The following is a 27460-nucleotide window of genomic DNA, read 5'->3' on the forward strand; positions in this document are numbered from 1 at the left end:
TTACAAATGCATTTGCTCTATAGAAGGCTTTCACACCATCCGACAAGTGTCCCCTTACCCCCTACTACCTTAATACATCCCATAAAGCATTCCACTCGACTTGTCATACACTCTTTCCAGATCCATAAAAGCTGCATACAACTTCTTACTTAAGCTAAATACTTTTCAACAGTCATCTTTACTGCAAAAATCTGATCCACACAGCCCCTACTTATCCTAAAACCTCCTTGCTCCTTACTTATTCTGCATTCAGTCACTTTCATCACTCTGTCAATCAACATTCCTGCTTCCACTTTTCTTGGTATACTTAACAGACTTATTCCCGTATAATTGCTACCTACATCCATATTGCCTTTTCCTTTGAATAAAGGAACAATAATAGCTTTCCCCCAATCCTCAGGCATAACCTACAGTGTCCATGCTAAATTATGTATCAGATGCATCCACACACTATCACACTCTCTCCTCTATACTTCAGTATTTCAGCCTTAATTCCATCCACTCCAGGTTCCTTTCCTACCCTCAGCCTCATCATTGCCTTTTTTACCTCCTTATTTTGCTATAGGCCCTTGTACATGTACCCTCTTCTTTCCATCCTCCATACCCAACATGTAACAACTGCTGCCTCTGCTTATCCCACACTAATCAGTTCTTCAAAAAACTCTTTCTATCTACCTCTCACTTCCTCCTTTTGTGTCAGCAAATCCCTTTTCTTACTTCTCACATTCACATTTCCACTCTTACATTCACCTCTTGTTTTTCGTTCCCCTCCAGTATAATTTCTTGTTTTCTTGAGACTTTTTCACTTAACTTTCTTCCAAAATCTTCATATATGCTTCTTTCTATGTTGATGGTGCCAGTCATGGACAAAAGTCCATATCAAGGTCAGGCATTAATTGAAGTATAGAGAGAATCATGAAACAATAAAAGGAAAGCCAAGGAAAGTATTTATATATTTTGGAAGAAGTGAAAAACCTGTCTTTCGAAATGTGCCTGTTCATAGTTATTAGGAAAGAAATGAGAGAGTAGAGAGTACCAAAGCTTTGATGTGTAGGGAAAGAAGCAGGTATCAAAATGACTCACCCTTGAGTTGCAGATGGCCACACAACAATCATGTGACACAGCAGCTTGCTGAGTATTACATGGTCTGTCAGCATCATAACATTCCACTTACATATTTTACTGTCTTCCCTCCTCCTTTGCTGAACTTCCTCAGGTACATTCCTTTCAAGCACTCTACCATATGCCTTTTTCTTCTCTTCCACAGCATTTCTAATCTCTTCTGTCCACCATGCATTTCCCTTTTTATTTCTATATCTCATGACCTTATATCCAACTATTAATTCCACAACCTCTAATAGTATTAATCTAAACAAATTAAACACCTCATTTACTCATGACTGCATCTCTACATTCACAACACTTCTATCTAAGCTTTCAATTACATTCATTTTGTACTCCACCCTGTGTTTTCTCTGATTCATCATCTTGCTTGACAACACTTTTATCTTTCCATTCTTCTTTACACCATACCTAAACTTCTCCCTGATCATCATCACCATCAGAACTGTGAAATGGTCAGTCACCAAAGAATCTTATCACAACTCAGGCATCTGGCACAGCCTTTCTCTCTCTTTCATCCACTGCCACATAGTCAGTCAAAGCCTTTTGTGCTTCTCTTCCATCATTTCTCATTCATGTATGCCTGTGGATCATCTTGTGCTGAAAAAAGGTGTTTGCAAGGAATAAATGCGTCTCAGCTTAAACATCCACAAAATAACTTCCTTTCTTATTTACTCCAGGCACTTCCTGTTTACCAACCATCTTGTCAATTTCATTACATCCCACTTCACATTCGAATCACCCATTATGACCACATTTCTTTCTCAAATTTCTCTAGAAATGCTTAATTTCATCCTTACTTTGTACAGTCATTGTATTTACAGGTGCATGCACACATACTTCATGCATGCATTCTTCACAATTCCAATCTTCCCTTTAATCCATGCTATTCTTGATCCATTCCTTCCATGTCCTGTAGAACCCTCCCACACTCTCAGTTATAGCAGAATTGCACATCCTTCTTTCCCTTTACCCTGATAATTTTCATTCATTCTCATCCATACCATTCCTCCCATTTACTTGCAATTACCATATCCATTTTCACTCCATATACCGTGCCTAAGGATATGGGTTTCCCCAATCCCCACCACATCCGTTCTATAAACTTTTCCACAAGCTCCCTCCATTTACTCTCACCAGTTATCCATTTGCATTCAGTGCCTTCACCCTGAGCCATTCATCCCTTTTATTCCTCAGCATAAATGGTAGACTCCAGTGCCGCTTCTTAGCTATTTGTGTCTAAGAAGTGGCACTGGAATCTACCAGTTATGCCGAGGAGTTTGATGTAATAATTTTTGTATTAACTGATTTTAGGCATTCAGTATGTTTGTGTAAGTAAGGAATCATGAAACTGACTTTAGTGATGTGTTTCAACAGAGTTTGGGCTCAACAGTTGGACAGCAGACAGCAATAACAAGTGCACCAGCTCCTCTCATTCTAGATGACAATCACAGGTGAATCTCATTTTCTCTCTTCTGTGATTTTCTTTTTTTCAGTCTTTAGAGGAGTGCTTCCCAGCCTTTCTCAACCCATTGCCTCCTTTCAAGAGCAATGATGGCTGATGCCCTCCTCAAAGAAATTGAAGTAGATTTTATGTCTAGAATGCTCTTTCTCGAAAACTCTCATGTGACTCCCTTAAGATAAGCAATGAATCTTTTAACCATTCACCCCCAGAATTGATTTTGCCTCCAGCACAAAAGAATGGGGAGAATGAAATATTATTTAATTAAACAAAAATGTTTGTGCAGCAGCATTATGTATGATTTTATATGGATCTGTAGCATTTCTAAAAAGCATGGAATATTTCAGTGATTTTGCTCAGAGCTCGAGTAGATGGGGGATGCCATCCCCTTGTTGTCTCAAAATCAAATTATCATCCTCTTTGTCTAAATAAGAGATGGCATCCACCATTTAGGTACTTTGGTGGGAGATTCCTAAGGCTCAGTGAAGGGAAAATCAAGGAGGGCATTTTTGTTGGTCTGCATATCCTTGAGCTTCTTAGAGATGGGTAGAGTGCTGCATCGTCATTGGTGACAAGAAAACAGCATGGAATGCCTTCCTGCTAGTAGCAACCAACTATCTTGGGAATATCAAGGCTGACAGTTGTGAAGTATTTGTAGAAAACCTATTGTTGTCCTATTAGAAAATTGGCTACAACATGTCTTCAAAGACAAAGTTTCTCCACTCTCACCTTGATTTCCGCCTGGCTGACTATGGCACAGAGAACAGTGAGCACAGTGAATGTTTCCATCAAGACAACCCTATGATAGAGAAACATTACTAGGGCAGATGAAGGTCATTGATGTTCGCATACTATTGCTGGACATTAAGGATATGATGCAGGACTTATATACCAGTAACAGCAAAAGAGGCATTGTGTTGAATGGAAGTAAGCCAGCGACTGTACCCTGGTGCACAAAAATATTGTGTAATGCTTGTGAAATTTAAGATAGTGAATTTTACTCCAAAATTGTCCCCCAGTTAAGTGCTTTTATGGTTAGTTTTTTGTTCAGCATCTTAATGTCCTTTAAAGAAAACACATTTCATCTCTGAAACATAAAATGAACCAAAATATGTTGATCAGTGTAATCAATAAGTATGCCAACATTTTCTTTAAAAACATGTTTTTTTTATCATTTTGTAGCACAAGATTTTTGGGGAATTTTTTTTTTTGTAAGATTGTACCTCAGATTTCATAATTGGAGATTCATGGGAAAATATGCTTCAGTATATGAATTTTTGATTTCTGAAAGGGTGTTCAGGAATGGAACCCTTTGTAGGGTGATGCAAAATTAGGGAGCATTACTCTGAAAATGTTGTCTTTTAAGTACTTGACTATGAGATAGATAAAGATATGCTATATCAGAGGATTTAAGGAGATCAATTTGATTTATAGATAACCATGTTTTTATGTTAGTATTCTTATGTGATGATAAAAAACAATTTCTCTTTGAATTAGGAATGTTGTAAAAGCCCGTGAAGCCTGGATTGAAACCTTAGACGCAAGTACAGATAGTCCTCAAGTAGGGCTCATGCATCTGCATCCTAGAATTTTTGCTGCTTGCCCAAGGCTTGACATCATCCATGAGAATGTAGTCTGGCAAAGAAAGTATCGGATGGTGGTAGGTTTGGACATTTGTTGTTTACGCTCTTTTGCATTAGATTCCCTTATTTTCCGTCTGTCTATATTTCTGATGGCCTTTGCCTCCGGGAACTCCATGAAAGGGGTGGCCATGGGAAAGGAGTCTCCTTAACTGGTGAATTCCATTGCCACTTTTTAGCCTTTAATTCCTCACCCTTAACAGGTTTCAGCAGAGAGCAGCTCTAGTTTAGTTTTCTTTTTGTTTTTCTTCTCCATATGTATTTCTCTGTACATATGAAACTTATGCCTCAAATGCCTCAATTATTGTACCATGTATTATATTGATAATTATTTTCTGTTCATTTCATAATGATTATTACCCCTGTCTTATTTTTGAGCATCCATTGTTTGGTTTATATGTAAAGTGATTTATGGTAGCTTGTTTGCACATATTAAGATATGTATCTTCCTGGATGTGTCTGGTGAATTTCAAAATGATCAATATGACTTATGTTGTCTTGGAAGGGTTGGTATGTGTGAGTGTGAGACAAGTTTCCTAATACTTATGGCAGCCCTATTTTATGTTTATTTCCATTGAAATATGAAATCTATATTTATTTATGATTATCCCAAGATCAGTTCCGAGGAAAGAGTTGTGGCATTGCTCACGACCTTTCTAAGGGCTCTTGTATCCCTAGACTGTACCGCTTTCAGTTGGGGGGAAATGTAGACTCCTTTGAGATAGACGTTCTATGATGAGAATTTACTCTGATGATACAGCTTTGCTAAAGGTGAGTTTTCACTTGCTTTGTAACCTTGAACAGGCAGAGTCTGGTAACACATGAAATCTACATAAGATTTTCTCTGGCAAATGACAGAAAATGTTGCTAGTGATCAATTCAAACCAGTATCGTGAAAATAGGGCTACCAGTGAAAGGCCAGACTTTAGGGCATTTCTGAAAATCCTTCATCCTTAGTGTCATGTTGTTTCATATAAAAATGGTAAATTACTTTTTTACCTTGTGTATCTCCCGTCTCATTATTTATGCATGCAACCATACTCAGTTTCCTATTTCCCATACAGTTTACCAGTTGCACTCAGAAAACTTATACCTTTGTTATGTATGCAGCAGCACTAAGCTGTACTGTCATCAGCAACAACTAACTGGTATGTGTTAATGTATTAGGGACGTAATATAAGCCAAGCACATCATTTGAACAATGCTGATATTTGCACCATAATTAGGATTGTACTCTGCACCAGCTCTAAGAGCTCTTGATTCTATCTGTACAGTTTAGTTTTTGCTCACTAGCTCACACTAGCTGCAGCCCATGGGACTGAGACACCAAGGTACTTAAAGGAGGTGACAAAGTCAGTCAGGTTTCCAGCAGTTGTCAACTTAGATGGTCTGCCCCTGCCATTACCAATTCGTTTATTAAAGACCTTTGTTTTATCTGCAGAAATGATGAAGCGAAGGCTTTCACATGCTATGTGTATGCATTTACATTTCATATGTTTTGGTATGTACAAGAATATCATCAGCATAACTAATAGTGATATTTCTAGGACTATGAAATCAATTTTAGCAATGCATAGGTCAGCACATAGAACAAAATGGGGCTGAGTAATCCACCTTGAGGAATGCCAAGTAGCATGTCTTTGACTTAACTTTTGTAGCCTTGAAACAACACAGCTGACTTTCTATTAAAGAGATAGCCGAGTATCCAGTGCAGGAGCCGCCCATATCCAATTTTGCTCATTCCTATAAGATAACTTTACCTCGAACCTCTCACCTTTCTTTCTACCTACTTGCATACATATCTTGCCCTCTTGATAAAACTCCTCACTGCTTCTTATAGCTTTCTTCCCACAACATATATTTGTAACACCTTTCACGAAACATCTCTATCAACCTCATCAAAAAAAATGCAGGGAGGAGTATGACAGGAATGTAACTGAAAGCTTAGATGGAAGTGCTGTGAATGTAGGGATGCAGTGTGACTGAGGTGTTTAAAAGTTTTAGAGAAATACAATTATTTTATTTTTTTTTTTATTTTTTTTTTTGCTTTGTCGCTGTCTCCCGCGTTTGCGAGGTAGCGCAAGGAAACAGACGAAAGAAATGGCCCAACCCACCCCCACACACATGTATAATACATACGTCCACACACGCAAATATACATACCTACACAGCTTTCCATGGTTTACCCCAGATGCTTCACATGCCTTGATTCAATCCACTGACAGCGCGTCAACCCTGGTATACCACATCGCTCCAATTCACTCTATTCCTTGCCCTCCTTTCACCCTCCTGCATGTTCAGGCCCCGATCACACAAAATCTTTTTCACTCCATCTTTCCACCTCCAATTTGGTCTCCCACTTCTCCTCGTTCCCTCCACCTCCGACACATATATCCTCTTGGTCAATCTTTCCTCACTCATTCTCTCTATGTGCCCAAACCATTTCAAAACACCCTCTTCTGCTTTCTCAACCACGCTCTTTTTATTTCCACACATCTCTCTTACCCTTACGTTACTTACTTGATCAAACCACTTCACACCACACATTGTCCTCAAACATCTCATTTCCAGCACATCCATCCTCCTGCGCACAACTCTATCCATAGCCTACGCCTCGCAACCATACAACATTGTTGGAACCACTATTCCTTCAAACATACCCATTTTTGCTTTCCGAGATAATGTTCTCGACTTCCACACATTCTTCAAGGCTCCCAGAATTTTTGCCCCCTCCCCCACCCTATGATCCACTTCCGCTTCCATGGTTCCATCCGCTGCCAGATCCACTCCCAGATATCTAAAACACTTCACTTCCTCCAGTTTTTCTCCATTCAAACTCACCTCCCAATTGACTTGACCCTCAACCCTACTGTACCTAATAACCTTGCTCTTATTCACATTTACTCTTAACTTTCTTCTTTCACACACTTTACCAAACTCAGTCACCAGCTTCTGCAGTTTCTCACATGAATCAGCCACCAGCGCTGTATCATCAGCGAACAACAACTGACTCACTTCCCAAGCTCTCTCATCCCCAACAGACTTCATACTTGCCCCTCTTTCCAAAACTCTTGCATTCACCTCCCTAACAACCCCATCCATAAACAAATTAAACAACCATGGAGACATCACACACCCCTGCCGCAAACCTACATTCACTGAGAACCAATCACTTTCCTCTCTTCCTACATGTACACGTGCCTTACATCCTCGATAAAAACTTTTCACTGCTTCTAACAACTTGCCTCCCACACCATATATTCTTAATACCTTCCATAGAGCATCTCTATCAACTCTATCATAGGTTGTTGAATTTGTAGTTAGATACAATGTCATGAGATATAGAAATAAAAAGGGCAATGCATGGTGGACAGAAGAGATTACAAATGCTCTCGAAAAGAAGGAAAAGGCATATGATAGATTGCTTGATAGGAATGTATCAGTAGAAGTTTAGCAGAGAAGGAGGGAAGAATATGAAGAATGTAAGCGGAGTGTTAAGAAGCTGATAGGAGAATGCAAAGAAAGAGTAAATGAAGATTTTGGAAGAAAGTTAAGTGAAAAGTTTTGGGGTAATTAGAAACTATACTGGAAGGAGGTGAAAAAGGAAAGAGGTAGATGTAAGAGTGGAAATGTTAATGGAACAGAAGGTTGTGCGTGAGGATTGGGTGAAAGCTGTTATTGTTCCTTTATTCAGATGAAATGGTGTTAAGGATGTATGTAGCAAGTATAGAGGAATAATTCTTTTAAGTATACCTGGGAAAATGGATGCAAGAACAGATTGATGGAAGTGACTGAATGCAGAATGAGTGAAGAGCAAGAGGGTTTTAGGAAAGGTAGGGGATGTATGGATCCGATTATTGTGGTAAAGATTATCATGGAAAAGTATTTAGCAAAAGGGAATAAGTTGTATGCAGCTTTCATGGATCTGGAGAAGGTGTATGACAAGAGTTGAGCAGAATGCTTAATGGGATGTGTTAAGGATATATGGAGTAGGGGGACAACTGCTGGGTAATGTAAAAGCCTTCTATAAAGGAGCAAATACATGTGTAAGATGGATTTAGAGTTGAGTGAAAGTTTTGGTATACATTTAGGTGTGAGGCAGGAATGTGTGATGTCGCCGTGGCTTTTTAATATCTATATGGATGGATGGATTGATAAGAGAGATGAAAAGGGGTGCATAGATGGAGTGTGGTGGTAAGATATGGTGGCTATTGGCAAGCCTGTTTAAGGGTGATGTGTTGTTTGCTGAGAGTGAAGAGGAGTTGCAGAAGGTTGTAATTGTATTTTTTGTGTGTAAATGTAGGCAGTTGAAGGTAAATGCAAGTAAAAGTTAAGTAATGGTGTTTGGAAGAAAACAAAGTGAAAGTATAGATTTTGAAACCATATAGATAGAGTGAAAGAAGACAGTGTTTTAAATTGTCCTTTGTATATGGGGAGAAAGACTAGAAGAGGAGAGAGAATTTAAGTATTATGAGCTGTCTTGGATAAGTGTGATGATATGGAAGGGTATATGATAGAGCAGTACAGAGTAGAAGAGTCATTGGGTCTCTTAATAGAATAATGAAGGGTAGAGGTGTAAGTTTGGAAGTGAGGAGAGGATTAAGGGACGGCATAGTCCTCCCAACCTTGACTTATGCAGCTGAAACATGGACCTGGAATAAGTTACATAGGTTCAAGAGTCCAGGCTGTAGAATGGGCTATTTGAGAAGAGCTTTTGGTGTGATTTGAGGTGTATGAGAGAGGTGGTATGGCATTTTTCAAGGAAGTGAATTGTGGAGTTGTATAGTGGGTGAAATGTAACACTTTGAGGTGGTCTGGGTATGTTGAAAAAAATGCAAAACCTGTGACATGGGCAAATAGGGTGGAAGAATATTGGAGGGAGAGAAATGGTGGAAGAATGCATGGAATAGTGTATGTGAGGGGGGCAAGTAAGGACAGGGATAAGTGGAGGCTCTTTTGCTGTGGCCACCCCTTGATAGGAGTTTCCGAAGGCTTGGGAGTCAGAGATAGTTTCATAGATAAAAGTATTCCTCATGCACATTCTTCAAATCAAACATGTAATCCACACATCATCCAACACTCTTGAAACCACATCATTTCTACCTTGTCTGATGCTCTATGCATGCCGCTACCTTCTCACTTCTCTTCCATAAAGCTTACTAGTATACTCAACAGACTTATACCTCTGTAATTCAAACACTCATGTTTGCCATCTTTGTCTTTATACTGTCACTCTCTGTATTTATTCTTCTAATCTTCAAACACCTTACAATGATCCATACACACATTGAAAATCCTAATTTACTAGTCAAGAACACAGTCACCCTCTTTCTTAAGAAACTCAACTGCAATATCTTTCACTCCAGCCTCCTCGCTACATTTCGTCTTAACATAAGGCTTTCACCGCCTGTTTTCTTTTTATCAAGCCACTGGTTTTGACTTTTTCACATCACATTTATATTTTGCAGCCCAAAATTATTTTAACAGCTTTTTTTTCTTTATTCCAGAATACAGCACATACTAAGCTTCGGTCAGAGGTGCGAGGAGGGGGTAAAAAACCTTATCCACAAAAAGGAACAGGACGAGCAAGGCATGGCTCTATTCGGTAAGCGGAATGTGAATTGAGGGTTAATACCTGCTGTCATAAACTGAATGATAAGTTCTATAAAGTTTGTATGTCCATGTGTTTCATTTACTAGATTTTTTTTTTTTTGTCTGTCTCCCGCGTTTGCGAGGTAGCGCAGGGAAACAGACGAAAGAAATGGCCCAACCCACCCCCATACACATGTATATACGTACGTCCACACATGCAAATATACATACCTACACAGCTTTCCATGGTTTACCCCAGACGCTTCACATGCCCTGATTCAATCCACTGACAGCACGTCAACCCAGGTATACCACATCGATCCAATTCACTCTATTCCTTGCCCTCCTTTCACCCTCCTGCATGTTCAGGCCCCGATCACACAAAATCTTTTTCACTCCATCTTTCCACCTCCAATTTGGTCTCCCACTTCTCATTCCCTCCACCTCTGACACATATATCCTTCTTGGTCAATCTTTCCTTACTCATTCTCTCCATATGACCAAACCATTTCAAAACACCCTTTTCTGCTCTCTCAACCACAATCTTTTTATTACCACACATCTCTCTTACCCTATTATTACTTACTCGATCAAACCACCTCACACCACACATTGTCCTCAAACATCTCATTTCTAGCACATCCACCCTCCTGCGCACAACTCTATCCATAGCCCACGCCTCGCAACCATACAACATTGTTGGAACCACTATTCCTTCAAACATACCCATTTTTGTTTTTCGAGATAATGTTCTTGACCTCCACACATTCTTCGAGGCTCCCAGAATTTTCACCCCTTCCCCCACCCTATGATTCACTTCTGCTTCCATGGTTCCATCCGCTGCCAAATCCACTCCCAGATATCCAAAACACTTCACTTCCTCCAGTTTTTCTCCTTTCAAACTTACCTCCCAATTGACTTGATCCTCAACCCTACTGTACCTAATAACCTTGCTCTTATTCACATTTACTCTCAACTTTCTTCTTTCACACACTTTACCAAACTCAGTCACCAGCTTCTGCAGTTTCTCACATGAATCAGGCACCATCGCTGTATCATCAGCGAACAACAACTGACTCGCTTCCCAAGTTCTCTCATCCACAACAGACTGCATACTTGCCCCTCTTTCCAAAACTCTTGCATTCACCTCCCTAACAACCCCATCCATAAACAAATTAAACAACCATGGAGACATCACACACCCCTGCCGCAAACCTGCATTCACTGAGAACCAATCACTTTCCTCTCTTCCTACACGTACACATGCCTTACATCCTCGATAAAAACTTTTCACTGCTTCTAACAACTTGCCTCCCACACTTATTTGTACTGTATGGGGAGGGAGCATTCTCTGCTATCATACAACTTAGATTTATGTATGCTGTCTGCATTAACCATGTCCTTAGTTATTCAATTCCATTCATCCATCACTCATACTATAAAAGTACTTCTTTATATCTCTTTTGACAAGTTTCTTGCTTAATTTTATTTTATGTCCTTATTGCTTCATGCATACATCTCTTGAAGAATTGCTCACTATTTGTGTGATTTAACTTTTAAAGATGCACAGACTGTGATTAGACCACCCTTCACTCTTCTCAGCTGGGTAAATCTAGAGCCTTTAGCCTTTCCCTATAATTCACTGAGAACCAATCACTTTCCTCTCTTCCTGCACGTACACATGCCTTACATCCTCGATAAAAACTTTTCACTGCTTCTAACAACTTGCCTCCCACACTTATTTGTGCTGTATGGGGAGGGGGCATTCTCTGCTATCATACAACTTAGATTTATGTATGCTGTCTGCATTAACCATGTCCTTAGTTATTCAATTCCATTCATCCATCACTCATACTATAAAAGTACTTCTTTATATCTCTTTTGACAAGTTTCTTGCTTAATTTCATTGTATGACCTTATTGCTTCATGCATACATCTCTTGAAGAATTGCTCACCATTTGTGTGATTTAACTTTTAAAGATGCACAGACTGTGATTAGACCACCCTTCACTCTTCTCAGCTGGGTAAATCTAGAGCCTTTAGCCTTTCCCTATAATTAAGCTATCTTGGTTTGTTACCATCTTTGCCCTCCTCTGGACCTTCTTTAGTAGCTCTATATTTCTCTTTAGGTGTAGCAATCAAACTTGAGAAACACATTCTAGTTTTAGCCTCACATAGGATATGAGTAGCTTGCTAAATATTTCATCAGAAGACACACTTCATCATCCTTGAATTGATTCCTCAGTTTCTTCAACTTCTCTGTGTTCACTTCTGGTCTTGCCTTGTAACAATTTCTCATAAAATTTCCCACTGTTTCTCTTGTATCTTTTTCATATCTTTCTCTTGTACCTTCTCAATGTATCTTGTTATGACTGACTTGCCTTGGCACTTTTCTTTATTAGAGTCTGAAGCAGACTGTAGTTAAGTTTGTATAGTATTTGGCCTTGCTTATGCATGTTAACAAGCTTGTCCGAGTTTTCTTGTAATTTCTCTGCCATCTTTTTAAGGCCTTTATTTTTTTCTTTCTTGGCTCAGGCAGTGCTAATGGTCTCAATTGATCCCCCAGAGCAAATCTAGTAACAATAATGAAGCATATTAGCACAATTAGCCTAAATCATGAGGAGGATTTCATTCTTTACCTGATTATGATTGTGATACCTTTTGTTACACCAAAACTTTACACTAATACCCTGGATACTGTTATCCTTTAGAACGCTGTTTTGTTGAAGCACTCCTGCTTGCACCTTTGAGCTCTAGTTTTTGCTAGAAAAAAAATTATAAGAATCTCTAAGAGAAATCAAAAGACACAAGTCTGAGCATTCATAACACACTGAGAGTGCTGTACACACATATACTCCCATCCAATCAATGCCAAGTGTTTTCTTCTGTTAATACAGTGCAGATTTTGCTGTACTTACACTGTGCACACATTCTTGTTGACTTGTTGATTTTTTGATATTATTGTGCCTATTATTTACCCTGCATGTCAAGAAGATGGCCTGAATGTTTTAGTGCTGCTAGTATGTCTAAACTGTTTGGAAAGAGCTTCTATTTAGATGTAGAATCACAAGTGTTGAGGCAGTTGAAAGCTTGTGAGTGTCAGGTTGATGTAGTTCAGTGTTACCCACTTCTTTCCTCCAATTTTTTCCATTCAAACTTGAATCCCAACTAACTTGTCCCTCAACCCTGCTGAACCTAATAACCTTGCTTTAATCATATGTACTCTCACCTTTCTCTTTTCATACACACCTCCAATCTCAGTCATAAATTTCTGCAGTTTCTCACTCAAATCAGTCACCAGTGCTGTATCATCGGTGAACAACAACTGACTCATTTCCCGGACCATCTCATCCCCAACAGACTGCATACTCGCCCCATCTCCAAAACTCTATCATTTACTTGCATTTACCTCTCTAACCAACCGATCCATAAACATATTGAACGACCGTAGCAACATCACACACCCTTGCCACAGACCGACCTTCAATATAAACCAATCACTCTCCTCTCCTCCTACTCATACTCACGCCTTACACCAATGATAACAACTTCTCCATGCTAGCATTTCACCTCCCACATCATATATTCTTAATACCTTATATAAAGCATCTTTATCAACCCTATCATGTGCCTTCTCCAGATCCATAAATGCCTCTTACAAAGCCATCAGTTTTTCTAAGTATTTCTCACACACATTCTTCAAAGCAAATACATGATCCACGCATCCTATAACATTAATGAAACCTCACTGCTCCTCCCCAGTCTTATGCTCTGTACATGCTTTCACCCTCTCATACAATTTTCCAGATATACTCAAAAAACATATGCCTCTTTAGTTTGAATATTCACCTTTATCTCCTTTGCCTTTATGCAGTGGCACTATACATGCATTCCTCTAATCCTCAGGCACTTCACCATGATCCATACATGCGTTGAATATCCTTACCAACCAATCAACAACACAGTCACCCCAACTGCAATCCCTTCCACTGTTGCCATCTCACCGGATTTCATCTTCCACAAGGCTTTCACCACCTCTTATCTTTTCACCAAACCACTCTTTGACTCTCTCACTTGACATTCCAACCCGACCCAGACACTCTACATCTGCCACTCTGTCATCGAACATGTACGATAAACCTCCAAAATAATCATTCCCTCACACCATCATTACCTTTTTATTTTCCCGTTTTGCTCCCTTCACTGGTGTCCTCATTCTTTCTCTTGCCTGTCACACATTATTTACCTCCTTTCAATACATCTTTTTATTCCCCCCCCCCCCCCTCTCTCTCTCTCTCTCTCTCTCTCTCTCTCTCTCTCTAGTACCTTTACACCCTTGCTTCAATTGCTTTCATGTCTTGCCATTCTTCACTCAATCTTTTCCTGGTATTTCTTCTCACAAGTCTTCTCAAGTTCACTTACTCTCACCACTCTCATCTCCCCGACATTATCTCCTATTATTTGAAAACCTTTACAAATCTTCACCCTCACCTCCACAAGGTAGTGATCAGACATTCCACCAGCTGCCCCTCTCAGCACATTTACATTGAAAAGTCTCTTTTACATGCCTATCAATTAGTATTTATTTATTTATTATACTTTGTCGCTGTCTCCTGCGTTAGCAAGGTCGCGCAAGGAAACAGACGAAAGAATGGCCCAACCCACCCACATACACATGTATATGCACATATACATACCTATAGATCTCAACGTGATGTCGCCATGGTTGTTTAATTTATTTATGGATAGGGTTGTTAGGGAGGTGAATGCAAGAGTTTTGGAAAGAGGGGCAAGTATGAAGTCTGTTGGGGATAAGAGTGCTTGGGAAGTGAGTCAGTTGTTGTTCGCTGATGATACAGCGCTGGTGGCTGATTCATGTGAGAAACTGCAGAAGCTGGTGACTGAGTTTGGTAAAGTGTGTGAAAGAAGAAAGTTAAGAGTAAATGTGAATAAGAGCAAGGTAATTAGGTACAGTAGGGTTGAGGGTCAAGTCAGTTGGGAGGTAAGTTTGAATGGAGAAAAACTGGAGGAAGTAAAGTGTTTTAGATATCTGGGAGTGGATCTGGCAGCGGATGGAACCATGGAAGCAGAAATGGATCATAGGGTGGGGGAGGGGGCAAAAATCCTGGGAGCCTTGAAGAATGTGTGGAAGTCGAGAACATTATCTCGGAAAGCAAAAATGGGTATGTTTGAAGGAATAGTGGTTCCAACAATGTTGTATGGTTGCGAGGCGTGGGCTATGGATAGAGTTGTGCGCAGGAGGATGGATGTGCTGGAAATGAGATGTTTGAGGACAATGTGTGGTGTGAGGTGGTTTGATCGAGTAAGTAACGTAAGGGTAAGAGAAATGTGTGGAAATAAAAAGAGCGTGGTTGAGAGAGCAGAAGAGGGTGTTTTGAAATGGTTTGGGCACATGGAGAGAATGAGTGAGGAAAGATTGACCAAGAGGATATATGTGTCGGAGGTGGAGGGAATGAGGAGAAGAGGGAGACCAAATTGGAGGTGGAAAGATGGAGTGAAAAAGATTTTGTGTAATCGAGGCCTGAACATGCAGGAGGGTGAAAGGAGGGCAAGGAATAGAGTGAATTGGATCGATGTGGTATACTGGGGTTGACGTGCTGTCAGTGGATTGAATCAGGGCATGTGAAGCGTCTGGGGTAAACCATGGAAAGCTGTGTAGGTATTGTATATTTGCGTGTGTGGACGTATGTATATACATGTGTATGGGGGTGGGTTGGGCCATTTCTTTCGTCTGTTTCCTTGCGCTACCTCGCAAACGCGGGAGACAGCGAGAAAGCAAAAAAAAAAAAAAAAAATCTCAACGTATACATATATATATATATATACACACACAGACATATACATTTATACACATGTACATAATTTGTACTGTGCCCTTATTCATTCCCATTGCCACCCCGCCACACATGAAATGATAACCCCCTCCCCCCGCATGTGCGCAAGGTAGCGCTAGGAAAAGACAACAAAGGCCACATTCATTCACACTCAGTCTCTAGCTGTCATGTATAATGCACCGAAACCACAGCTCTCTTTCCGCAGCAATTAGTATGTAAACTAATAGTGTCCATTAACCATCTGTCTTACTTACATATATATACTTGTGTATATCTCTCTTTTTAAACCAGGTATACCCAGTCACCAGTCTTTTTTTTCAGCACACAACTCCACAAGTTCTTCACCATTTCCATTCATAGTACTGAATACCCCATGCACACCAATTACCCTCTCAACTGCCACATTACTTACCTTCACATTTAAATCACTCATCACTAATACCTGGTCTTGTGCACCAAAACTGCTGACACACTGTTAACTGGGGTGGAGGAGAAAGATTTCTGTCTCCATGTTCGTTGCTCATCATAGAAGGTGATAATAGAGGGCAGGAGCTAGGGGCCAAAAACTCACCCCTTCTTGTATTTCCATTTCTAAAAGAAGGAACAGAAGGAGGTACCAAGCAGGAAGTGTTCATCCTCCTTGAAAGCTCAGGCTGGGGTATGTAAATGTATGGATGTAACCAAGTTGAGATGAGAGGAGTGGTATGTGGTATGTTAGTGGAAAGAGACCTGGAAGTGGCTCTGAGTGAAACAAAACTCAAGGTCAAAAGGAAGAATGGTTTAAGAATGTCTCTGGAATAATGTCAGGGGTTGGTGAGAAGACAATAGCCAAGGAAGGAGTAACACTACTCCTGAAGCAAGAGTTGTAGAAGTGTGTGATAGAGTGAAAGGAAGTAAATTCTGGATTGACATGGGTAAAAATGAAAGTGGATAGTGAGAGATGGGTCATTATTAGTGCATTTGGTATGCCTGGCTATGAGAGGCAAGTGTTTTGGGAGCAGCCAGTTGAATTTGTGAGCAGTTTTGATGTAAGAGACCAGAAGTTAGTGTTGGGTGATTTGAATGGGAAGAGGAGTTGTGTGGCAGTTGAGGGCATAATTGGGGTGTATAGAATACTGAATGTTATAAATGGAAATGGTGCAAAGCTTAAGGAGTTATATTCAGGAAAAGGACTGGTGATTGGGAATACCTGGTTTCAAAAGAGGGACATATACAAGTATGTGTATGTGAATAGTAAAGATGGTCAGCAAGCATTATTGGCTTACATATTAATTGATAGGCATGTAAAAGAGAGACTTTTGGATGTAAATGTGTTGAGAGTGGCACCTGGTAGGATGTCTGATCATTATCTTGTGAAGATGAGGGTGAAGATTTGTAGAGGTTTTTAGAAATGAGGAAACACTGTCAGTGAGAGGTGAGGATGAGAGTAAGTGAGTTTCTAAAGGAGACTTGTGTGAAGAAATACCAGCAAAGACTGAGTGTGGAATTGCAAAAAGTGAGAGTAAATTAAGCAAGGGGAGTGGATGATGTTTGTGGATGATATTGTGTTGTTTGCTGAGAGTGCAGAGGAGTTGCAGAAGGTTGTTAGATTCTTTTATGATGTATGTAAGCATCAGCAATTGAAAGTAAATGCACATAAAAGTAAAGTAATGATTTTTGAAAGGAAATGGAGCAAGTATAGATCTTGCAAAATCTTATGAGTGAAAGAAGAAAGCATGCTAAACTGTGTTATAGATATGTGGGGGGAAAGACTGGACTAGGTAAGAGAAGTAAAGTATTTATGGAAGGAGAGATAATTTGATGTTTGATCACTTTCTCTCATTAGTTAGGTAGCTCCAGGAACAGATGAAGAAAAACCACATCAGCTCACACCTATGTTCTAGCTGTCATGTGAAATGACTCGAAACCACAGCTCCATATCCACAATCAGGCCCAACAGACCATCCATCGTGTGCTTTTGGATGCTGAACATGCCCTGGTTCAGTCCACTGACAGCAAGTCAATCCCACTAAACCACATTGTTCCAGCATGTCTGTCACCCTCCTGTATGTTCAGGCCTCAGTCACTCAGAATCTTTTTCACTCCATCCTTCCATCTCCAGTTTGGTCTCCCTGTTCTCCTTGTTCCTTCCACTTCTGACACATATATCCTCTTTGTCAACCTTTCTTCACTCGATCTCTCCACATGTCCAGGCTGTTTCATCACACCCTCATCAGCTCTCTCAACCACATTTATTTTATTACCACACCTTTCTCTTACCCTTTCATTGCTTACTATATCAAGCCAGCTCACACCACGTAGTGTCCTCCAAAATTTCATTTCAGCACATTTACCCTCCTCTACACAGCCTTTCCTGTAACCCATGCCTCGCAACTATACAATATTGTTGGGATTACTATGCATCCATTTTTGCCTCCCAAACACCTTTTTTCTTTCCATACATTCTTCATCGCTCCCAGAATCTTCACCCCCCCCCCCCCCCCTCGACCATCCTGTGACAAACCTCTGCCATTATTCCATTATTCCATTTGCTACCATGTTCACTCCCAGGCATCTAAAACTCTTCATTTCCTCACAGGTTTTCTCCTTTCAAACACATAACTCAGTCCCCTTACACTGCTTAACCTAATAACCTTGTTTTTATTCACATTTGCTCTCAACTTCCTCCTTTTCCACACTTTCAGACTTAGTCCAAACTTGATATCCACTGCATATATCATTGGGAGCCCCCTTCTTGTTTTTTGCTCTCTCCTCTACTGATACATAATAGGCCTCAGGAGCTGTAGACCCTCTAAGATCTAAAAGATACAGGGAGCACTGGCTGTTGTTTATGAAGGCTAGTTTTTAGAATTGTAAGGCAGAAATTTTCATTACTCATATGGATTAATGGAAGATCACATGGAGTATATACACTATTTCTTTGCAGTTCTCCCTTGTGGGTTGGTGGAGGTGTATGTCATGGTCCAAGAGCATTTACCACACAGTTCTACATGTTACCATTTGCAAATAGAATACAAGGGCTTACCTCAACTTTATCAGCAAAATTTGCTCAGGTAAGTGCATAGATTGGAATGTGGATGATTAAACTCGTTGAAGAGATTTTTGAGTTTCAAGAATTAATTCTCAGTACTATTTATCTGTTATCCAGCAGGTTGGTTCATGCTTGACCTCTTGATATGCCATAGCTTTTGTACATTTTTGCAAATTTTTGCAACGAACCACTTCTGGTTAAATATCCCTCACACTTTACGTTTTGTTTTTCTTTAAATAGGTTCTCATTCTGTCTAGACTTTGTAGCTTCTTTTCTCCATTCTGTCTGTCTTTATCTCTGATCCCCATTCCCTATGGGAACTCCCTTAAAGGGGTGGCCAAGAGAAAAGAGTCTCCACAACTGGTGAACTCCAGTGCTACTTCTTAGCCTTTAGTACCTCACCATTAGCAGGTACACACAGCCAATGCCATATCGCTAATCCCTCTGTTAACCTTTTATTCACTTTATCAACCCACTTTTCACATAGTAGAATGGAACCTGAATATGAAAAAAATTTTACACCTCTGACTATTTGGCTGAATGCTGAATAAAACTCCCATCCAAAGAAGTTACAGCTTCCAGCAGATATGTAGCTTTGTTATGCCTTTATTCCTCTGTTAGAGGATTTATGTTTCATATCATAGATTCATATCAGAGAGTATCATTAAATTTTAGGGAGAATAGAAAGATGATTTGGATGGAGGTAAATAAAGTGCGTAAGACAAGGTAACAAATGGGAACATCATTGGAGGGGTCTAATGGGGAGGTGATAACAATAGTGGTGATGTGAGAAGGAGATGGAGTGAGTATTTTGAAGGTTTGTTGAAAGTGTTTGATGATAGATGGCAGATATAGGGTGTTTTGGTCGAGGTGGTGTGCAAAGTGAGAGGGTTAGGGAGAATGATTTGGTAAACAGAGAAGAGGTAGTAAAAGCTTTGCGGAAGATGAAACCTGGCAAGGCAGTGGGTTTGGATGGTGCTGCAGTGGAATTTATTAAAAAAGGGGGTGACTGTATTGTTGACTGGTTGGTGAGGTTGTTTAATGTATGTATGACTCATGGTGAGGTGCCTGAGGATTGGTGGAATGCTTGCATAGTGCCATTGTACAAAGGCAAAGGGGATAAAGGTGAGTGCTCAAATTACAGAGGTATAAGTTTGTTGAGTATTCTTGGTAAATTATATGGGAGGGTTTTGACTGAGAGGGTGAAGGCATGTACAGAGCATCAGATTGGGGAAGGGCAGTGTGGTTTCAGAAGTGGTAGAGGATGCGTGGATCAGGTGTTTGCTTTGAAGAATGTATGTGAGAAATACTTAGAAAAGCAAATGGATTTGTATGTAGCATTTATGGATCTGGAGAAGGCATATGATAGAGTTGATAAGGATGCTGTGTGGAAGGTATTAAGAATATATGGTGTGGGAGGTAAGTTGTTAGAAGCATTGAAAAGTTTTTATCGAGGATGTAAGGCATGTGTACGTGTAGGAAGAGAGGAAAGTGATTGGTTCTCTGTGAATGTTGGTTTGCGGCAGGGGTGTGCGATGTCTCCATGGTTGTTTAATTTGTTTATGGATGGGGTTGTTAGGGAGGTGAATGCAAGAGTTTTGGAAAGAGGGGCAAGTATGCAGTCTGTTGTGGATGAGAGAGCTTGGGAAGTGAGCCAGTTGTTGTTCACTGATGATACAGTGCTGGTGGCTGATTCGAGTGAGAAACTGCAGAAGCTGGTGACTGAGTTTGGTAAAGTGTGGTAAAAAAGAAAGCTGAGAGTAAATGTGAATAAGAGCAAGGTTATTAGGTACAGTAGGGTTGAGGGACAAGTCAATTGGGAGGTAAGTTTGAATGGAGAAAAACTGGAGGAAGTGAAGTGTTTTAGATATCTGGGAGTGGATTTAGCAGCGGATGGAACCATGGAAGCGGAAGTGAATCATAGGGTGGAGGAGGGGGGGGAAGTTTTGGGAGCGTTGAAAAATGTCAGTAAGTCAAGAACGTTATCTTGGAAAGCAAAAATGGGTATGTTTGAAGGAATAGTGGTTCCAACAATGTTATATGGTTGCGAGGCATGGGCTATAGATAGAGTTGTGCGGAGGAGGGTGGATGTGCTGGAAATGAGGTGTTTGAGGACAATATGTGGTGTGAGGTGGTTTGATCGAGTAAGTAATGAAAGGGTGAGAGAGATGTGTGGTAATAAAAAGAGTGTGGTTGAGAGAGCAGAAGAGGGTGTTTTGAAATGGTTTGGTCACATGGAGAGAATGAGTGAGGAAAGATTGACAAAGAGGATATATGTGTCAGAGGTGGAGGGAACGAGAAGAAGTGGGAGACCTAATTGGAGGTGGAAAGATGGAGTGAAAAAGATTTTGAGTGATTGGGGTCTGAACATGCAAGAGGTTGAAAGGCATGCAAGGAATAGAGTGAATTGGAACGATGTGGTATGCCATGGTCGACATGCTGTCAATGGATTGAACCAGGACATGTGAAGCATCTGGGGTAAACCATGGAAAGTTTTGTGGGGCCTAGATGTGGAAAGGGAGCTGTGCTTTCGGTTCATTATACATGACAGCTAGAGACTGAGTGTCAACGAATGTGGCCTTTGTTTTTTCCTAGCGCTACCTCGCGCACGTGCTGGGGGAGGGGGTTGTCATTTCATGTGTGGCGGGTCGGTGACAGGAATGTACATGGGCAGTCAGTATGAATTATGTACATGTGTATAAATGTATGTCTGTGTTTGTATATATATGTATACGTTGAGATGTATAGGTATGTATATGTGCATGTGTGGACGTGTATGTATATACATGTGTATGTGGGTGGGTTGCCCATTCTTTCGCCTGTTTCCTTGCGCTACCTACTAACGTGGGAGACAGTGACAAAGTATGATGAAAATATAAGAATAATATCATAGATTCCTGCAAACCCAAACAATCATGAGTTTTGTCCTGACATTTTTCCAATTTAGAAAGTTTATCATCATCCTGCTAGGAAAAAAGGCATGAAGGGACCATATTGGATGCAATATTTCTGTCTTGAAGCAATTTACATTGAATTCAAGAATTTAATCCTTACTTAAAATGTCAGTCATTGCAGCTACTGTCAGAAGAGTCACTATAACTGTACATTAGGCAGCTCAAGTCATTGAGGAGTTATGTGCTTGTGGATCTGAATCCTCAGATTTTTATTAGCTCACCAAACTAAAGGCCATGTGATTTTGTCATCATTTGATGTTTGTCATCCAGCGTCTATTATCTGTCATTACCTGTTCATTGCCTTTCCACATTTCATTTTTCTCTGGAACTACTTGGTCAATTTAAACTGAATTTAGCAGCAATGGTCTGTCATAGACTATGCACAATTGTCTGGTGGCACCAGCCAGTGTCCAAGATGACCTTTGTCTCTGAAAATAGAAGTTTCTTCAAGTAATCATAACTCACTCATTTTAAGGCAGGATTGGCTCAAATTCTAAATGTAGTAACATGTAATCATCAAACGAGAATCCCAGGGTAAGGAATTGAGAATGAATAGAATTAATAGCAGAATGAATAGAGCTCCTTAGAATCACCATGGATATCTTAGGATAGCATCCTCTGATTGTGCAACTTCATTTGATACAACTCTTCAGAAACTTTATATTCAGGCTACTATTTAAACTATATATATGCTATATACACATTGCACAACGTGGCATTGAATAGTCTAGAGAAACTATTGCTTTAACTGCTAAAGGCTGACAGACATTTAAACACTCCCATCCATGCATGTGTACACGCACACACACACACACACACACACACACACGCACACACACACACACACACTGAAAAGAGAAATAAGTTCTTAAACAAACACTTGAGAGCTGTGCTGCCTCCAGGAATGCTTATAAAATGTTTGAATAGCTGTTTCTGTAGCTTGTAAAAGACTAGACTGTGTTGATAATTATGCTGTTTAAGGATTGCATAGGATAATTTCACTGCTCAAAAATCACTGTTCACAGGTTTGGTTCACAATACTGTGCTTATCATTCCACTTGTAATGATATTCTCTGCAGGTGGCCCTGCTGGATGAGTTACCCACCGTACCTAGGCTGACAAGTTAGAATGTAGATTTACTTGTGTATACATGATGCACTGATTATGTTGACTTAAAACCACTGATGCTTAGGGAGATTCAAACCTTAGTTCTGTGGATAGACTCAACCTTCTGTGTTAACTGTAGTTAGACTTGACTGTTGGTAATTACATAATCAAACTGTATAGGAAGGGGGTTGTACACTAATGGGGACTTATTTCTTGAACTTTCTACCTATCACTCAGCTTCTTGAATTTATGTATGCTCTCTGCATTAAGCATGTCCTCATTCAAATTGTTCCACTCATCCACCACTCTTTTGCTGTAAAAGTACTTTGATTCTTTTCTTGAAAATTTCTTGAATAATTTCATGTTTTGTCCTCCGATTACTCTATCCCAACATCTCGAAGATCTACTCTCAGTTTACATCATGTCTGCCTTAAAAATGTGAAGATAATGATCAAGTCACCCCTCACTCATCTCACTTTCACATTGAGCAAATTTAAACCCTTTAGAACTCAAATGTATAAATTCTGGCATCATATTTGTTGCCATCCTCTGAATCTTCTTTATTAACTCTTTGTGCTTTCATAGGTGCAGTGTCAAGTCTTGAGAAGTATATTCTAGCTTTAGCCTAAAGTAGGATATGAGTAGCTTGCAACTAATTTCTTATCCTTGTACTTGAAAGCTATTCTAATATTTGCAATGGATAGCTTACCTCCTTAACTATTCTCTGAACACGAAACTCTGGGTACAGATTAGGGCAGTGTTGAGTCCCAAGTCCTGCTCACATGCAGAAACCTAAAGCTTACATCCTTATATATGATAATCATATTGAGACCTTCTTTCACTGTCCCATACTCAGTGCTCTATATTTGCCTGGTTTTGAATTTCATCAGCCATGTACCACACCAACTTTAGAGTCTGTTTAGGTCCTCTTGTAAGTTGATGTGATCCTTCCCACCTTTCACTTTCCTCATGACTTTACATCATCTGCAAATATATTCAGGTAGGAATCCATCACTTCAAGTGAAAATGATTTGGCTTTTAGTAATACCTTGTGAAAAGAATGAATATGCTATACAAAGATTGACTAAAATTATAGATGTGAAATAGAAGTCATAGTTGATAGGGAACATAAATAGATGAAAGAAAGATACAGTGAAAGTATACGTAAATGGAAGGGAGGATAAAAGATGCTGTAAGGGCTTTAAGCTAAAAGTATGGGAATGTTTCTAAAATAGCATGAAATTGATTTAATAGGTGAGTCACAAAAAATGCTTGTGTGATATACTGTACAAACATAATTATCCACAGGATGATATCAAGTTTGTAGACAGCCTGGATATGCCATCTGATGAAGCTGGTTATATAGAGAAACTGTGTGAAAATCGCTGCTGGGGGCCATCAGTTTTATTTGTGGATGAGTATGCATTTAAGTCGTAATAATTGATAAATATTTCCAGTAAGCTACTTTTAAGTTTTTATTATTTTTATTTTTTTATTATACTTTGTCGCTGTCTCCCGCGTTTGCGAGGTAGCGCAAGGAAACAGACGAAAGAAATGACCCCCCCCCCATACACATGTATATACATACGTCCACACACGCAAATATACATACCTACACAGCTTTCCATGGTTTACCCCAGACGCTTCACATGCCCTGATTCAATCCACCGACAGCACGTCAACCCCGGTATACCACATCGCTCCAATTCACTCTATTCCTTGCCCTCCTTTCACCCTCCTGCATGTTCAGGCCCCGATCACACAAAATCTTTTTCACTCCATCTTTCCACCTCCAATTTAGTCTCCCTCTTCTCCTCGTTCCCTCCACCTCCGACACATATATCCTCTTGGTCAATCTTTCCTCACTCATTCTCTCCATGTGCCCAAACCACTTCAAAACACCCTCTTCTGCTCTCTCAACCACGCTCTTTTTATTTCCACACATCTCTCTTACCCTTACGTTACTCACTCGATCAAACCACCTCACACCACACATTGTCCTCAAACATCTCATTTCCAGCACATCCATCCTCCTGCGCACAACTCTATCCATAGCCCACGCCTCGCAACCATACAACATTGTTGGAACCACTATTCCTTCAAACATACCCATTTTTGCTTTCCGAGATAATGTTCTCGACTTCCACACATTCTTCAAGGCCCCCAGAATTTTCGCCCCCTCCCCCACCCTATGATCCACTTCCGCTTCCATGGTTCCATCCGCTGCCAGATCCACTCCCAGATATCTAAAACACTTCACTTCCTCCAGTTTTTCTCCATTCAAACTCACCTCCCAATTGACTTGACCCTCAACCCTACTGTACCTAATAACCTTGCTCTTATTCACATTTACTCTTAACTTTCTTCTTCCACACACTTTACCAAACTCAGTCACCAGCTTCTGCAGTTTCTCACATGAATCAGCCACCAGCACTGTATCATCAGCGAACAACAACTGACTCACTTCCCAAGCTCTCTCATCCCCAACTGACTTCATACTTGCCCCTCTTTCCAAAACTCTTGCATTTACCTCCCTAACAACCCCATCCATAAACAAATTAAACAACCATGGAGACATCACACACCCCTGCCGCAAACCTACATTCACTGAGAACCAATCACTTTCCTCTCTTCCTACACGTACACATGCCTTACATCCTCAATAAAAACTTTTCACTGCTTCTAACAACTTTCCTCCCACACCATATATTCTTAATACCTTCCACAGAGCATCTCTATCAACTCTATCATATGCCTTCTCCAGATCCATAAATGCTACATACAAATCCATTTGCTTTTCTAAGTATTTCTCACATACATTCTTCAAAGCAAACACCTGATCTACACATCCTCTACCACTTCTGAAACCACACTGCTCTTCCCAATCTGATGCTCTGTACATGCCTTCACCCTCTCAATCAATACCCTCCCATATAATTTACCAGGAATACTCAACAAACTTATACCTCTGTAATTTGAGCACTCACTCTTATCCCCTTTGCCTTTGTACAATGGCACTATGCACGCATTCCGCCAATCCTCAGGCACCTCACCATGAGTCATACATACATTAAATAACCTTACCAACCAGTCAACAATACAGTCACCCCCTTTTTTGATAAATTCCACTGCAATACCATCCAAACCTGCTGCCTTGCCGGCTTTCATCTTCCGCAAAGCTTTCACTACCTCTTCTCTTTTTACCAAATCATTTTCCCTAACCCTCTCACTTTGCACACCACCTCGACCAAAACACCCTATATCTGCCACTCTATCATCAAACACATTCAACAAACCTTCAAAATACTCACTCCATCTCCTTCTCACATCACCACTACTTGTTCTCACCTCCCCATTTGCGCCCTTCACTGAAGTTCCCATTTGCTCCCTTGTCTTACGCACTTTATTTACCTCCTTCCAGAACATCTTTTTATTCTCCCTAAAATTTAATGATACTCTCTCACCCCAACTCTCATTTGCCCTTTTTTTCACCTCTTGCACCTTTCTCTTGACCTCCTGTCTCTTTCTTTTATACATCTCCCACTCAATTGCATTTTTTCCCTGCAAAAATCGTCCAAATGCCTCTCTCTTCTCTTTCACTAATACTCTTACTTCTTCATCCCACCACTCACTACCCTTTCTAACCAACCCACCTCCCACTCTTCTCATGCCACAAGCATCTTTTGCACAATCCATCACTGATTCCCTAAATACATCCCATTCCTCCCCCACTCCCCTTACTTCCATTGTTCTCACCTTTTTCCATTCTGTACTCAGTCTCTCCTGGTACTTCCTCACACAGGTCTCCTTCCCAAGCTCACTTACTCTCACCACCCTCTTCACCCCAACATTCACTCTTCTTTTCTGAAAACCCATACAAATCTTCACCTTAGCCTCCACAAGATAATGATCAGACATCCCTCCAGTTGCACCTCTCAGCACATTAACATCCAAAAGTCTCTCTTTCGCACGCCTGTCAATTAACACGTAATCCAATAACGCTCTCTGGCCATCTCTCCTACTTACATAAGTATACTTATGTATATCTCGCTTTTTAAACCAGATATTCCCAATCATCAGTCCTTTTTCAGCACATAAATCTACAAGCTCTTCACCATTTCCATTTACAACACTGAACACCCCATGTATACCAATTATTCCCTCAACTGCCACATTACTCACCTTTGCATTCAAATCACCCATCACTATAACCCGGTCTCGTGCATCAAAACCACTAACACACTCATTCAGCTGCTCCCAAAACACTTGCCTCTCATGCTCTTTCTTCTCATGCCCAGGTGCATATGCACCAATAATCACCCACCTCTCTCCATCAACTTTCAGTTTTACCCATATTAATCGAGAATTTACTTTCTTACATTCTATCACATACTCCCACAACTCCTGTTTCAGGAGTATTGCTACTCCTTCCCTTGCTCTTCTCCTCTCACTAACCCCTGACTTCACTCCCCAGACATTCCCAAACCACTCTTCCCCTTTACCCTTGAGCTTCGTTTCACTCAGAGCCAAAACATCCAGGTTCCTTTCCTCAAACATACTACCTATCTCTCCCCTTTTCACATCTTGGTTACATCCACACACATTTAGGCACCCCAATCTGAGCCTTCGAGGAGGATGAGCACTCCCCGCGTGACTCCTTCTTCTGTTTCCCATTTTAGAAAATTAATACAAGGAGG

At 40.3% G+C, this 27460-nt stretch overlaps 1 protein-coding gene across 1 annotated transcript in view; it reads left to right on the forward strand.

Annotated features, from left to right (window-relative positions):
* Positions 1-27460, forward strand: part of mRpL4 (mitochondrial ribosomal protein L4) — a 61482-nt gene that overhangs the window by 3025 nt on the left and 30997 nt on the right. The window contains exons 2-6 of the mRNA XM_071663879.1: positions 2500-2576; positions 4082-4244; positions 9732-9829; positions 18598-18724; positions 24072-24181. Coding sequence (XP_071519980.1) covers positions 2500-2576; positions 4082-4244; positions 9732-9829; positions 18598-18724; positions 24072-24181 — 575 coding nt within the window. The remainder of the gene's footprint in view (positions 1-2499; positions 2577-4081; positions 4245-9731; positions 9830-18597; positions 18725-24071; positions 24182-27460) is intronic.

This window comes from Panulirus ornatus, chromosome 8 (assembly GCF_036320965.1).
Source record: "Panulirus ornatus isolate Po-2019 chromosome 8, ASM3632096v1, whole genome shotgun sequence".
Classification (NCBI taxonomy): Eukaryota; Metazoa; Arthropoda; class Malacostraca; order Decapoda; family Palinuridae; genus Panulirus; species Panulirus ornatus.